This window comes from Mustela putorius, unplaced genomic scaffold (genome assembly GCF_011764305.1).
Source record: "Mustela putorius furo isolate JIRA1106 unplaced genomic scaffold, ASM1176430v1.1 tig00000731_pilon_pilon_pilon, whole genome shotgun sequence".
NCBI classification, from domain to species: domain Eukaryota; kingdom Metazoa; phylum Chordata; class Mammalia; order Carnivora; family Mustelidae; genus Mustela; species Mustela putorius.
In genome coordinates, this window is record NW_025421461.1 from 468246 (window position 1) to 482825 (window position 14580).

The following is a 14580-nucleotide window of genomic DNA, read 5'->3' on the forward strand; positions in this document are numbered from 1 at the left end:
GGCGGGGCCCGGAGGGGAGAGACACCGAGCGGGGAAAGGCAGGGTCAGAGCAGACGCCCAACGGATGGAGAGAGAACTATCCAGGGCGGGCGCCCCGCGTGAGCCGAGGCTCTGAGGCCCCGGGCCGTGGGGGGCGGGCCCGAACCACCCTGGAAGGCGCCAGGGGGCTGGTCTCCGCGCTGTGCGTCCCTAGACGCGCTGAGTCAGTATAATGAACCAGTGTAATGAATACTGGTTTTCTGAAAATAAATAATTAAAAAAAAAACAAAATAAAACCTCAATTTTCACCTTAAAAAAACCACACACACACACTAGTCACTAGACTGTGTTCCTTGATCTGGGACTGGAAAGCAGCTGAAGGCTTTCCTGCCTCTGGTTCTTGTGCATTTGCTGGATTAACATAATTCCAGGACCTGCAGCAGGTCCACACATCTTTAAGGAACACACCAAGCCTTTTGTTTTTACCATGATATTTCTCAGCAACGAGCTATCAGAGGACATGGCTAATTATTCAAACCAGGGTGGAAAAAATAACCAAAAACCCACTCAAAATTAATTTTACTAAAGATCCAGTGAATTGAATCATATAAATAAAATTGGATCATATAATTAATTGAATCCTATAAATAAGAATACAGAATGAATATCTTACTGAAATTACCAATTTTAAGCTTATTTTCTCCATGTATATTGCATTATTTACTAAATTCTGCGTTCACAAAAATACATGTAGTGTTCAGACAGAATGATATTTGAAAGGGAAGTGATCAAAATGTGTCTCAACTAGTCATCACAATTGACAATTGCCACCAGGAATATGGCTTCTTCACCCAACTGCAGGCAACAACTGGACATTTACTAATTAGCATTTAATGTGCAAAAATAAAGCTGTTCTCTCAAATGTAATGTGAGGTAGTTATGAACACATCTTAAACATTTTAAGATTCCTGAATAGGAAGGAATAGACTGACCCATAGGAAAAAGGTCATTCATGTTTCTTTTTCTACTTTTTTTTTTTTTTTTTTTAGATTTTATTTATTTGAGAGAGAAAGACTGAGAGAGCATGCATGAGAAGGGGGGAGGTGTACAGGGAGACAGAGAGGCATACTCCATGTCAGGCAGGGAGCCTTATGACTGGGGCTCTAGCCCAAGACACTGAGATCCTGACCTGAGCCCAAGTCAGGTGTTTTAAAAGACTGAGCCACCCAGGAGCCCGTGTCTCTTTAAACGGAGTAATTACAAAAAAGTGTTTCCTTTAAAATTAGCTAAGGGGCAATAACGTCTGTTTCCACGAATGTTATTTGCTATTGTGCCAGAATGTAGGTGAATGCAAAGTTAGGAAACAAACAGGAGGAATCAAAGCTACAACAGTGATGCAAAAAACACGTTAGGTCCTTTTTTATTTCCGGCTTGTTCACTCAAGGTCATGTTAGTGAAATGTAGCAATAGCTCATTTCCTCATTCCTCTGCACTGTGCTGTCTAATATATCAAATGATTCACATGTCCTCTAGTACTGATATAAAATTGCTTTGTGTCTGCCTTTGCTAGCTTTTAACTACTTGCACAACTTTCAGCGGACATGAGCAGTAATCTCTGTTGGTCTGTATCATAGGAGGCATGCTGTGTATGTTTAAACTTTAGATCCTGCCTTTTCCACTTCTGTGAGATTTCAGAAGTACTGAAATATTGGTAAGGAAAATCCTAGATTTCAATACCGGGAACTGTAGATTCCCCTGCTCTCACAAGGGAGCTGAGCTATCACTTTGCAAGGACCTTACCAAGTATCCACAGATGGTGAACAAGTTTCCAGTCCTCCCACAGGACCGCTGTAGGCATGGACAGTATGTGGCCCGCAGAGGGGCCTCAGGCCAAGCGCACAGCTGCCACAGGTGGACCTCAGCAGCGGGCGGGCTCCGTCCTGCTGTGACCGGCCTCAGCTGAGGAGTCCATGAAAGGACACCCCCTGCCTTGGGTGGGTGGGCTCATGGCAACCCTGAAGCCCCAGATGGAAGGCAGGGACACTGGGGGATTTCTGAAACGCAAGAGCCGTACATCTACTGCTCTAGGAGAATACTTGCCTATCTTCAGGAGAATTCCAAGTTTGCACAGAAATGAATGGAACTTTTGGGAAATGATGGAAGGAATGACTACATAGTTAGCTTTGAGGTCTGATACAACGTGATACAACATTTCTTATTGTGCTGCTGGGCTCCATGGGGCCTCTTGCGATCAGGGTAGCTGGGAGACAAGATAGGAGGAAAGAGTCTTTTCAAAAAAATGTTTCCCTCATGAAAGTTTATCTTCTGGGGCGCCTGGCTGGCTCGGCAGAGGAACCTGTGACTGGGTCTCAGAGTTGTAAGTCTGAGCCCCACATTGGGCTCAATGCCTTGAGAAATGCTTTGATGGGAAAAAAAAAAAAGAAATGCTTTGATGGGACAATGGAGACCCACATTTAAATTTTATTTTAAAATTAAATCTTAAAAACAAAATATGGTCTAGAGGATGTACAATGAAAAGTAAAGTCTCCCTTGTTCCCACCCAGAAGTAGCCAGGGGAGATGGCTGGCACCCACTGTGCCCCCATTTCTCTTCCTCAGTTTAGCCTTCAAGCCCAAGAGATCTGTGAACCCCCCAAGTGTGGGGAACGAGGGAGTGGACCCCTCCACAGCACCTTTGCAGGCCTGACTCATGACCCGGGTGATGACCCAACAGAAGCTGTGTGAGTGCACAGGGGTTCCTGCACGCGCGCTCACTCCTCAGGCTCCAGGTTCTAGAGCTGTGTCCTGGCAACAGGTCCCACATTGTGCTCTAGGCCTTCAGCTGCGACTTGGCAGCTGAAGGAGAGCACTGGGAGCCTAGGTCGCTATCCTCAGCGTCTAGCCTTACCTTACTGCTCTATGGGCACCTCCTTGAGCAGGCCGTGCCCCTCCCCCCATCCCCGGGCTCTGCGGGGCCCCCACCTGGCTCCCTGTGGCCGCAGACAACTCGTGGCGCCCAGGGCTCGACCGGCGGTCCACGCCCCGGGGTCCATTCGCAGGCGGTCCTCCACGAGTTGGCAACCATGCTCACTCCTAGCAGCTTTCTCCGGGATCCTGGAGACCCTGCGCCTTCTTTTTCTGGGACTCCTCACCACCTTCTGCAGGTGGGGCTGCCGGCTGAAGGCGATGCTGTCAGCTCCTGGATCGCAGGTGTCCTGCCGCCGCAACTGCGAGTCCATCGTGGACACGGTCACCCCCTGTGTGCTGCAGAAGCGGTTCGTCACCGGGCTGCAGCCCTCGGCACCCAGGAATGTCCATGATGTCTCCACAGCGGAGCGGGTAGGCAGAGGCCCCAGTCGGAGCGGCAAAGGGTTGGCCCAGGCCCAGGGTCCTCACAGAAAGGACCCTCAAGGCACTGGGACCCCACAGAGGGCATTTAGTCCCCTGGGGGTCCACGGAGGCCTCACTTCCTTTGTGCCCAGGCCTGGGCCTCTGCTGGGAGCCGTCCCCCAGGAAGAGAGCTCAGAAGACCCATACAGTAAGAAGTCCCCCAGCTCCCATAGGAGCTCCTGCCCCACTCGAAATGCCATTACCAGTTCTTACAGTTCCACCATGGGCTGCTACCCGGTGCAGAGGAGGAGGGGTCTGGCCACAAGTCAGGCCGCGTGGCCCCCGAGGTCCCCCAAAAAAGTCAGCCAAAAGAGCCCCTTGTGTCCTGCCGGAGTGCCTGCACTTCGCCAGAAGAACCAGCCGGAAAAGGATGCCGATACCACCACCAGGCAGAAAACAACGCAGAGGAACTGCTCATCCCCAGCTGACTGTTCCAGGTCCGGAAAACGCAAGGTTTGTCTGCTGCCACACAGGCGAGGGGAGCCTCTGAGGCTGCCGTCACCCCCTCAGCCGGGGTTTCGAGTGACTGCTGAGGACCTTGACCGGGAAAAGACAGCTGCTCTCCACCGCATTCAAGATGCTCTTCGAGGGGACACAGAGGCCACCTGCAGCTGTGGCCCAACTAGCCCACCCAGTGCCTTGGCCCTGCCTGCTGCAGTGGCTGCTCCCCTGCCGGCCTCTGACTCCCAGGTCACCTCCGGTTCTTCCTCAGGTTCTTCCCAGCCTCTCCTCTTGGGGTCTCACCCTGGCTGCAGTGGGAGCAACGTTGCATCTACCCAGGCCCTCTTGATGCAGCCCGGGGACAACATGGTCTCAGTCACAGTCCCCACAGGGCTGCCTGCGCTGCCTGGAGGAAGTGGCAACCCGGGATCCACTGCCCAGGCCCCATTCGGGGCTGTTGGTGGGCAGTGGCCCGGAGCCAGCCCCCTTCACAGCTCTCCCCTCCATGGACAGCCGGCAGCTCAGGCTCCAGTCCCACTCCAGGCCCTGAGCACAACGGTAGTCCAGCTGTCCTTGGGCAGTGGCACTCAGGCAGTTTATGTGGTTCCTTTACCCGCCTCTGCCTCCCGGGGCACCCGTGCCAGTGCCCAGCCAGGTTCGGCTACCTCCCCTGCTGTACTCGCCTCTGGCGCAGCCGCAGCCCCTGGCTTGACAGCAGCCCCCCAGGTGCCTGGCGCTGTGTCCCATGCTGGGCGCATTAGCCAGCAGCCCCGCCCCCCAGGGGGCAGCACAATGCTGGTCCTCATCAGCATGGGGTTTTCCGCAGCACCCTCAGGTTTTGGGAGAGGTGGTGATGTCCCAGATCTGTGCTCCAGGTTTGGGGCTCTGAGCATTACAGCAGGAACGAGCAGGGCCCCAAGCGGCCCACAGGGCTCCAGGGCAAGCCTGGGCCCAAACACAGGGGGCCACCCACGCCAGAGCACCCTGTCGGGGACCGCTGGAGCCGGCACGACGAACCAGCCTGTGTCGGGAGCCCCGAGTGCCCCTAGCTTCAGTCACATCCCCAGGCACCAGAGCAGGAAGAGGTCCAGGTCAGATGGCATTAGCTCTGCCAGCAAGGCTGCCTGCGGGGATGGGGGCGTCCTGGCCTCTCCTCCTAGTGGCCCCACCTCTCTGGTCAGCACAGCCCAGACCAGCCTTGCCACCAAGACCCCCTCATTCCCTGCCCAGCGATTCATTAGGTGCAAAAGAGCTGCACCCTGCAACAAAGCATTTTCATCCACATCACAGCCCACTGCCTCTGCCTCTGGCTTGGCAACTGCCCCCCAGGTGCCAGGCGCCGTGTCCCATGCTGGGCCCAACAGCCAGCAGCCCGGCCCCCAAGCTGGCAACACAATGCTGGCCCCCATCAGCATGGGGCTTACCGCAGCACCCCCAGGTTTGGGGAGAGGAGATGTAGTTGCAGATCTGTGCTCCAGGTTTGGGGCTCTGAGCATTACAGCAGGAACGAGCAGGGCCCCAACAAGCAGCCTTGCCACAAAGAACCCCTCATTTCCTGCCCAGCACCGGAGAGGACGCAAAAGATCTGCACCGGGCAACAAGCCGTTTTCCTCCAAATCACAGCCCGCTTCCAAGAGGCAGAGGCTCGGCTGAGCGGATAGCTTCCTGGAAAAGTAGCCGGTGTTGCACTTCCTTCTAGATGACACCGGTGCAAGACTAGTGTGGAATGAGAGACACAAATCAAGCCCGGTCCTGGAGCAAAACCTGGCTCCCAGCCTGCCAGCCAACGTTGGGAAAACTTCCCAATCCCTGAACCAGCAGTTTGAAGGAAGGTGGGGGCTTGAGGCCTCGTCTGTGATCCCAGGGGGCATGGGCCTTGGGACAGTACATGGAGATCCGTGTCCCTTTGGCCTCCAGTCCCACAGCTCCTGGGACTCCTGCCGCTGCCCACAGGCTTCCCCTCCCCTCTCCCCATGTTCTTCGCAGAACCTTTAGGTAGTGTTAATTTCGTTAATTAAAGCCTGTTCTAGTTTCTCTGCATAGCTCTCCTGAGTCTCTTCTGTGGGTCAAGTGGGCAAAAGTTGGGGGCCGAATGGGTGCTGGCATGGGAAGCCCGACGCCATCGTTTCCAGGTTCCCGTGGCCCAGCAGAGCGGGTAGGGCAAGAAGGATGGACCCTTGAAGAGTGAGAGTAGGTTTTCCGTTTCGGGCATGGGCCTGGGAGAACACTGGCCTGGGGAGGGCAAAGTGGGGAGACTCACCCTTGTCTATTGGAAGCGCTGCTGCTCTCCCACTGGGGACCCCACGGAATCTTTTTGCTTCACAGCCCTAGGGTGATGTAAAGACACTCTTGGCCTAGAGTATAGGTCTGGCATCAAAGGTTGTGGCTCAGGGCACAGGAGGACAGCTTTGCCTTGAGGGTGTGACAGCTCCCTGAGCGCTGAGTGACATCCCACTTCACACAAGCACCAGGCCTCCCTCCGTGCATCTCTTCCCTCTGCCAGGCATTTGGGGGCCCCTTCCTGAGGGCACTGGGGAGAAGAATGAGGAACAAACAAGTCACCTGGGAGAGGGAGGGAGCAGGGACCATGCTGAAAGGACTGTCACCCCCCAAAACTCCTCAGTCCCGTATTTATTAGAATAAGATCACAACCAACAAATGAGGAGGTTATACATTAGTCATGAGTCTTGTAGGTCAACCAGAAGGAATGGGAGGCCTACATCGACCATAGTCTTGTAGGTAAACAGAGTAGGCTGTGCTTGGAATTTTTGGCTGAGCAAGTGCACATAAAGGGATTATTCTAACAGCAGGCTTTCATGAGGCAGGGGAGACAATGGAAAAGGGAAACAGGTCATGTTCCACCCTGAGCAGCTGGGCTTCAAGGACATGTATCCTCCTCTCCACCAGTGGCCTGCTGCTAGTTCGGGTTTTCTCAAGGTCATCGTCAAGCATGCTTGCCTGACCACTACCATTTCTCATTAGTGATATTTTAAGCAGCCTATCATTCTGAGGGACGGTTACATTTCCCCCTTTTTGTTAATGCAGAAGCAGCAAAATCCATTTTGCAAGTTCTCAAACCATTAAGTCATCAGAAAGATTTCCGTGAGCATCTGAGGACTAAGCATAAAATGATTATAGCAATAAAAAGTCTCATCATTCCACCTATAATGCCGGCACCAGTGTTTTGATCCAAGCAAAGGGGTTTACATCAGATAGAATATTATTAATCCTTTGAGTGAAACTCATACTTGGAACTGATTGTAAGGATCACAGGGAATGCCCTGAATAGTATCTTGAAGGTGTTTAATATCCACAGTTAAATTACCACCATCATGACTACTAATATGGGTCTGGGATGTATCACATAGTACAGCATGGCCTGGAACTTGAGCATAAGTAGAAGTACTTTACTGTGACATTTACATATAAGCAATGTGGCAAGTCTGTGGGTTTCCATGATATTTCTATATCCATCATTTTCATATATTCTCTTCTCAATTTAGTTAATGTCTAAATCTGCACTCTCATTCTATCAGTCCTATTTTTTTTTCCCTTGAGATGTCTTTAGATTGAGATCCACTGTTTCTTGGTCAAATAAATCATTTGAATTTTTTGTTTAATCATCAGTTGAAAGGGATTTTAACTCTCCCCAGTGCAGGTTTCCTGTCTTCATAAGAAAAATTTTAAAATACCCACCTGCCTTATTAAGTTGCTAATTTTTATCTGAATTGCAACCCAGATTTCCTAATTTCAATGAGAATTGATTGAACAAGCATTTTTCCATTTCATTTCTCATTCAATTTTTCATTTCATTTCATTTTTCATTTGCAAGTGGTCTGCTCTTTGGGTTCATCCACTTGTTCTGCTCTGTTTCTCCTGTAGCTGACACAGGATGTGGCCTCTTATCAGTCCACTTGGCAAATAATAAGGGCTTCTCGTGGCCCTGGGGGAACATGGCAAACTACCCGAAGCCTCCCTTGGACAGAGCTGTGACGATGCAGATCCACCATCTGGACCACAGAGTGGTGTTTCCATTCACTGGGGCAGGAATTGCGGATCTGTGTGGTCTAAAGTGCTTAGGTCAGAAAGGGCATCTAACTGGGATCCTCATTTCCCAAAGAAAGGAAGGGGTTAAATCAATGGAACTAAGTCAGGAGGAGGAATTGAATGTGTATTAGTCTGCATTCTCCAGAGAAACAACTAACTATTTACACCTACATCTCCATGTCATCTCCCTCTAGAGGGATTTATTAGAAACTGGCTCACATGGTTATGATCCAGGCAGGAGAAGACCAATGTCCCAGCTCAAAGACAGAGGGTTAGAAAGAGGGGCTTCTCCCTTACTCAGCCTTTTTGTTCTGGCTCAACCAGTAGGATGAGGCCCGGCAGCATTGGGGTGGCAATCTGTTTTACTTAGTAACCGATTCCAATGTTAGTCTCATCCAGAAACAATCTCATAGGCCCAGAGCAAAGTTTCACCCAATTGGGCACCCTGTGGTCCAGCGAAGCCAACACAAAAAATGAACCATCGCAGCATATTCCACAAGAGTGAATGAAGCTTCTGGGTCATGGGGAAATGATACCAAATGAGGTCACGGAGGAAGAAAAGAGAGATTCCCATGTAGGAGGCTGTGCCAGTACATTTGAAGACCTTTTAAGTGCTTTAAAATTTCATGGAGAGCTTTATCCACATTTTCCATGTTCTAATCCTTGTGGCATTGTTGAGAGTACCTTCAAATCTGGCTTCTAGTTAATTAATTCCTCTGTATTTGCTTAGCCCTCTAGCTGAGTTTATAATTTTAGTTATTTCATTTGTCAATTCTAGAAGTTTCTCCTGGGTTCCTTTCAAATGTCTGGATATTTTTGGTAATCTTTCATCTTGATGTCAATACGTTCTTTTGAAAATATACAGAGTCTGTCATTTGCTGTATGTGGTCTTTGCAAGCTTTTCTTCTCCTTCTCCTGCCCCTCCCCTTCCCTCCCCTCCCTGCCCCTGTCCCCTCCTCCTCCTCCTCCTCCACCTTCTTCTTTGGTTCACATTCTTCCTGCTGTGTGGGTTCTGATTATTTCCTCAAAAGTTTTTCAATAAGAATATATTAATGCCTGGCTTTAAAGCACATTCCTGTAGAGTAAATTTTATACGTATTCCTCTAGGTACCTCCAATGCGAGTAGATGTAGTAACCTCACATTTTGACTTAGATTTTTCCATCCAGTGAATTTCAGGCTGTGAAAATTAATAAAGGTAATTTATAAATAAAATGAAAGGAAATTAATATGTAAGGGCTTAATTGTTCATGTTAAAAATAACCATGCTTTGGGAGAGGAGTGGTTTCCCAGTGCATTTAAGGAGATGACCTTAAGCATCACATCTTGCAACCTGGAGATCTTGTCTACTGGAAAAGAATTCCAGAAAAAAACCCTCTTCGAGTCCTTTGGAAAGGCCCATATCAGGTCTTGCTAACCAACCCTGTGCTGCCAAACTCCAGGGAATAGGCTCTTGGACTCACGTGGCACATTGGAGGAAATCTCCAGATTCTGTGGGACCTGCACACCATGCGGTGAACTAAAAGTACAGATTTCCCAGCACTGAAGTGGATGCCATCTCAAGAGACAGCTTTGCCACGATGCCTGGACGAGACCCATGTACCTTTTCTCACCCTTGCTTCCTCTCTCCTTCGTGGAAAGACAGCACTCCATCCCACATTTACCAAACCCTTGCATTTTTGTTGTTGTTGTTGTTGTTGTTGTTGTTGTTATGATCTCTCAGAAACAGCCTCCTCATAATGCCATGACAAATCAATCTTTCCCCTTGTTTTTGATGGAGGGCAGAGATTTCTGAATCCACAAGTCTTTCTTTATGTGGAACCAATGACAGACTCTGGATTCTTAGCCACATTCACGGTCTCCGCATTTGCACACTTACAGGATGTATTATTGGATAACGTTGGTTTCTAGACAGTACTTTGAGATAATACAATTCTAATGCAGCTTTGACATATTGCTGTTTTGCAAATAGTTGTCCACCTGTTGTGTCATGTCTATACCTGTGCTGCATCTTCCCGAGAGCACTCGGTTAATTCTCTTACAGGCAGCTTGCAGGGCCCGATATTCTGTTTTCATGGCTGTTTGAAGCAGGGACTCCAGGAGGCATGCATGGCTCTGGGTTGGCCTCCATAGGGAGAACTGTTCTCTCCTAAGTCACAATAAGTGCCAATAACTCTTTTCAGTTGGCTACTTTCTGACCTAGGGTCCTGATTTAGAACCACAGTACAATTTGGAATTTTTATGTGAATTTTTATATTTCATAAAGACTTTCTTTATGTATTTATTTAAGAGAGAGAGAGCATATGCAGTGGGAGCAGCAGGCAGAGGGAGAGGGAAAAGCAGACTCTTCTGCTGAGCAGGGAAGCCGTTGTGGGACTCTATCTGACCCCAGGACCCCAGGATCATGACCTGAGGCGAAGGCACATGCTTAACTGACTGAGCCACCCAGGGGTCCTGGCTTTATTTATTTGAGAGAGACTGCATGTGCTAGCTCTTGTGTGAAGAACAGAGGAAGGTGCAGAGGGGGAGGGAGAGGGAGAGAGAGTCCCGAGATAATGAACAATCACTCAGGACAGGACAGGAACTACTTACTGACAACAGGATAGTGAGTCAGGGGGGCACCTCCACCCCCCTGCATTTGGCAGAGACTCAAGTCAAAGGCAGGCAGCGGAGCTGGAAAGTTGGGGTGGAGGAGCAGGACAGGAGCTGACAGAAGAGGGCCGTTCTATGTCATAGACCATATCTGAAGAGCATATCTATTTCCCCTCTTGGTCTAAAGTTCGGGGGTGTGTGTGCAAAGTTGGGAGCAAGAACAAGAAAAGCTATCTGGGGCCAATCACTGCGGAGATGTGGCTTGGCTTTCCAGGAGGGCCTCTGCAGAGCTTGTGGGTCCAGTCCTGCCTGGTTCCTTGTCAGATTTAGAAAGTTCCGTAGACTGGAACCCCTCTCTTAAGCTCTCTTCAGACAACTGAACACCTTCTATGGATAGAGAAACTGTATTTCATAACAACTATGATCAGTACTGTACATAATTACAATAATGATCAATAATAATTATAATCATCTACATATCATTCATGTATAAATATTAATATGTATGAAATGATATAATCTATATATCACGCTTATGGCATGTATGTAATTATACACACTTATAATAAATATAACAATTGATAAACTAAATTAAAACATAATAAAGTAATACATTAACAAAGTATTAAATAATAAAAATTTTATGATAACAATGATTGAATCACTGGGAGCCAGAGATGATCCTTTTCCTTATTGTGAGCTGATGGCAGTGCTTAGGCTGACAGGTTTAATTTATGCTTCCTTAATGGGGTACTTTCTTTTCTTTTCTTTTCTTTTTTTCACTCCACAGGCGCCCAGGGGGTTCCCCCTCCTCCCCAAGGCCAGACTGCCCCGACCCTAGGCAGAAGGGCAACCCCCAAAGGGTCTTTAAACCTCCCCGCCAGGACGCGCTAGGTACCCGGACAGGGGGTGGGGGAACAGGCGAAGCAGGAGGGGGGACACGAGGCCACAGGCCACCCCGCCTCGACGCCTATTGCGTCCGCGGCCAAACCGCGGAGAGCGGAAACCCAGACGCTGACAGCCTGTGACTGGGGAGGCCCCACCAGTCCCGCTGGGAGCCGCCACTGGCCCCCAGAGGCCGACACCCGACACCGCCCTCTCCGCATTCCCCCCGCCCCGCCAGAGCGACCGGGGGCGGACAGGACCCCTCTCCCTTCCCAAGCACCCCAAAGCTCGCTTTTACCCACAGACGCATCCCTCCCCGCACCCGCGAACCCAGGCCCCTCTCGCCACAGAAGGCCAGGGGGCTGCAGCGGGAAGCGGGGCACAGGCAGGCAGGGCGCGCGAAGCAGGGCCCGAGAGCACGGGCGGGGAAGGCGAGGAGCCAAACCCGGCACGAGGCCTCGGCGGGGGGCCGGAGGGGAGAGACACGGAGCTGGGAACGGCAGGGTCGGAGCAGACGTCCGACGGACCGAGAGAGAACCATCCAGGGCGGGCGGAGGGAGGTGGCGGCCGGCGGGCGCCCGGCGTGAGCCAAGGCTCTGAGGCACCCGGGGGTGGGGGGCTGGCCCGAACCACCCCCGGAAGGCGCACGGGGGCCGGCCGCCGCGCCGCGCGTCCCGAAACGCGCCGAGGGCACTGTGCTGGCGCAGCGACCGCAAAGGACCGGCGCGAGGGCGAAGACAGCGGCGCGGGCGTGCACCCTCCGCAAGCCCTTGACCCGCCCTCCGAGGGGAAGGCAGGGCGCGGAAGGGCTGAGACTAGGGACAAGGCAGGCGCGCCAAAGGGGCGCGGCAGGGGGTGACGCGGCGCCAGCCCCAGATGGAGAAGAAGGGCAGGGGAGCCCAGAGGGGACACGGCGGGGGAGGCGGGAAAGGCGCTGCGCCATCCCCCCCCCTTTCATCCAGGCGACAGGTCGCTGTACTAAACTCGCTTCCAGGCTCCATTCGCCTATGGGCGGGGCTCCACTGGCATCTGGGCTCCTCCTTCCCCCTGACTTCTTGGAGGATTAAGTCATGGTTGCCTTTGTAAGGTACATGGACTGTTTTAATTATGGGCAATAGGGTTTTAGAAGGCAAATTAGGCAGGAAAATCAAATTAAAAATTTAAGCTTCCTTAATTTGGTTTTTTTTTTTTCACTCCACAGGCGCCCAGGGAGTTAGCACCTCCCACCCCCCAACACATCAAGGAACGCGAGGCACACGCACTGCGCCATGGGGCCGCCGGGTAGCCCCCTCCCGTCCGTCGCGCAAAGACCATGGCTTGGCGCAGCAACCATGGCCCCCGGGGTGCGGTGGGTGGCGGAGTCTGGGGGAGAAGGGAACCCTCCTCCCCACGGGCCCGACCGCCCCGACTCTAGGCGGACAAGGGATCCCCAAACGGTCTTTAAATGTCCGCGCCCAGACGCGCTAAGTACCTGGACAGGGGGTGGGGGGATAGGGGAAGCAGGAGGGGGGACACGAGGCCACAGGCCACCCCGCCTCGACGCAGATTGCGTCTGCGGCCAACCCGCGAGGCGCGGAAACCCGGACGCTGCCGGCCAGTGACTGGGGAGGCCGCCGCAGTCCCGCCCGGCGCCGCCACTGGCCCCCGAGGCCTACACCCGACACCGCCCTCTCCCCATCCCTTCCCACCCCCGCCAGAGCCACCAGGGGAGGACCGGACCCTTCCTCCCTTCTCAAGCACCCCAAAGCTCGCTGTTACCCACAACCGTGTACCACCCCGTACCCGCCAACCCAGGCCCCTCACGCCAAAGGCGGCGAGGGGGCTGCAGCAGGAAGCGAGGCCCGGGCAGGCAGGGCACGCGAAGCAGGGAGCAAGAGCAGGTGCAGGGAAGGCGAGGAGCGGAACTGGGGCCCGAGGCCTGGGCGGAGGGCCGGAGGGGAGAGACACTGAGCGGGGAATGGCAGGGTCAGAGCAGACGCCCGACGGAACGAGAGAGAACCATCCAGAGCTGGCGGAGGGAGGTGGCAGGGCCGGCGACCCTCAAGAGCCGAGGCTCTGAGGCCCCCGGGGGTGGGGGGCGGGCCCAAACCACACCCGGAAGGCGCCATGAGGGTCGGCCGCCGCGCCGCGGTCCCGGGAAAGACCCGCGCGAGGGCGAAGGCAGCCGCGCGAGCGCGCACCCCTCCGCAAGCCCTTGACCCGCCCTCCGCGGGGAAGGTGGGGCACGGGAGGGCTGAGACCAGGGACAAGGCAGGCGCGCCAAAGCGGCGCGGCGGGGGTGGGGGGGACGCGGCGCCAGCCCCGGACGGAGAAGACGGGCAGGGGAGCCCAGAGGGGACACGAGGGGGGGCGGGAAAGGCGCTGCGCCATCCCCCCCACATTCATCCAGGCAACAGTCGCTGTTCTCCACTCTCTTCCGGTCTCCACTCGCCTATGGGCGGGGCTCCACTGGCATCTGGGCGCCTCCTTCCCCCTGACTTCTTGGAGGATTAAGTCATGGTTGGCTTTGTAAGGCCCATGGACTCTTAATTATGGGCAATAGGGTTTTCAGAAAGCAAATTAGGCAGGAAAATCAAATTAAAATTTTAAGCTTCCTTTATTGGGTTTTCTTTACTTTTTATTTTTTTTTTCACTCCACAGGGCCCAGGGGCTTCCCACCTGCCTCCCCCGCACCAAACACACACATCGAGGAACACGGGGCACCTGAAAGGCCCGACACGGCCGCTGGGTAGCCCCCTCCCAACAGCCTGTAAAGACCGTGGCATGGCGCAGCAACCACGGCCCCGCGGGTGCGGTGGGCGTCGGAGTCTGGGGGAGAAGGGAACCCTCCTCCCCACAGGCCCGACGAACCCCGACCCTAGGCAGACGAGCCACCCCTAAAGGGTCTTTAAACCTCTGCGCCAGGTCGCGCTAGGTACCTGGACAGTGGGTGGGGGACACGAGGCCATAGGCCACCCCGCCTCGACGCCGATTGCGTCCTTGGACAACGCGCGGGAAGCTGAAACCCCGACGCTGCCGGCCCGTGACGGCGGAGGCCCCCGCAGGCCTGCCGGGCCCCGCCACTGGCCCCGGAGGCCGACACCCGACACCGCCCTCTCCCCATCCCTTCCCCCCCCCCCAGAGCCACCGCGGGCGGACCGGACCCCGCTCCATTCCCAAGCACCCCGGAGCTCGCTTTTACACACAACCGCGTTTCTCCCCGCACCCGCCAACCCAGGCCCCTCTCGCCACAGAAGACAGGGGGCTGCA

At 53.5% G+C, this 14580-nt stretch overlaps 1 protein-coding gene and 1 long non-coding RNA gene across 2 annotated transcripts; both read left to right on the forward strand.

Annotated features, from left to right (window-relative positions):
• The first annotated feature begins 2812 nt into the window (after positions 1-2812).
• Positions 2813-7695, forward strand: LOC123393058 (nuclear envelope pore membrane protein POM 121-like). Its single transcript, XM_045083678.1, has 4 exons — positions 2813-4832; positions 5139-5247; positions 5509-5641; positions 7692-7695. The coding sequence occupies exons 1-4, from the start codon at positions 2898-2900 to the stop codon at positions 7693-7695; spliced, it is 2181 nt and encodes a 726-aa protein (XP_044939613.1). The 5' UTR covers positions 2813-2897.
• Positions 7696-12067: 4372 nt separating this feature from the next.
• LOC123393062 lies at positions 12068-13930 on the forward strand. Its single transcript, XR_006607758.1, has 2 exons — positions 12068-12418; positions 12533-13930. It is a non-coding gene; the product is annotated as an uncharacterized LOC123393062 (long non-coding RNA).
• Positions 13931-14580: the final 650 nt, after the last annotated feature.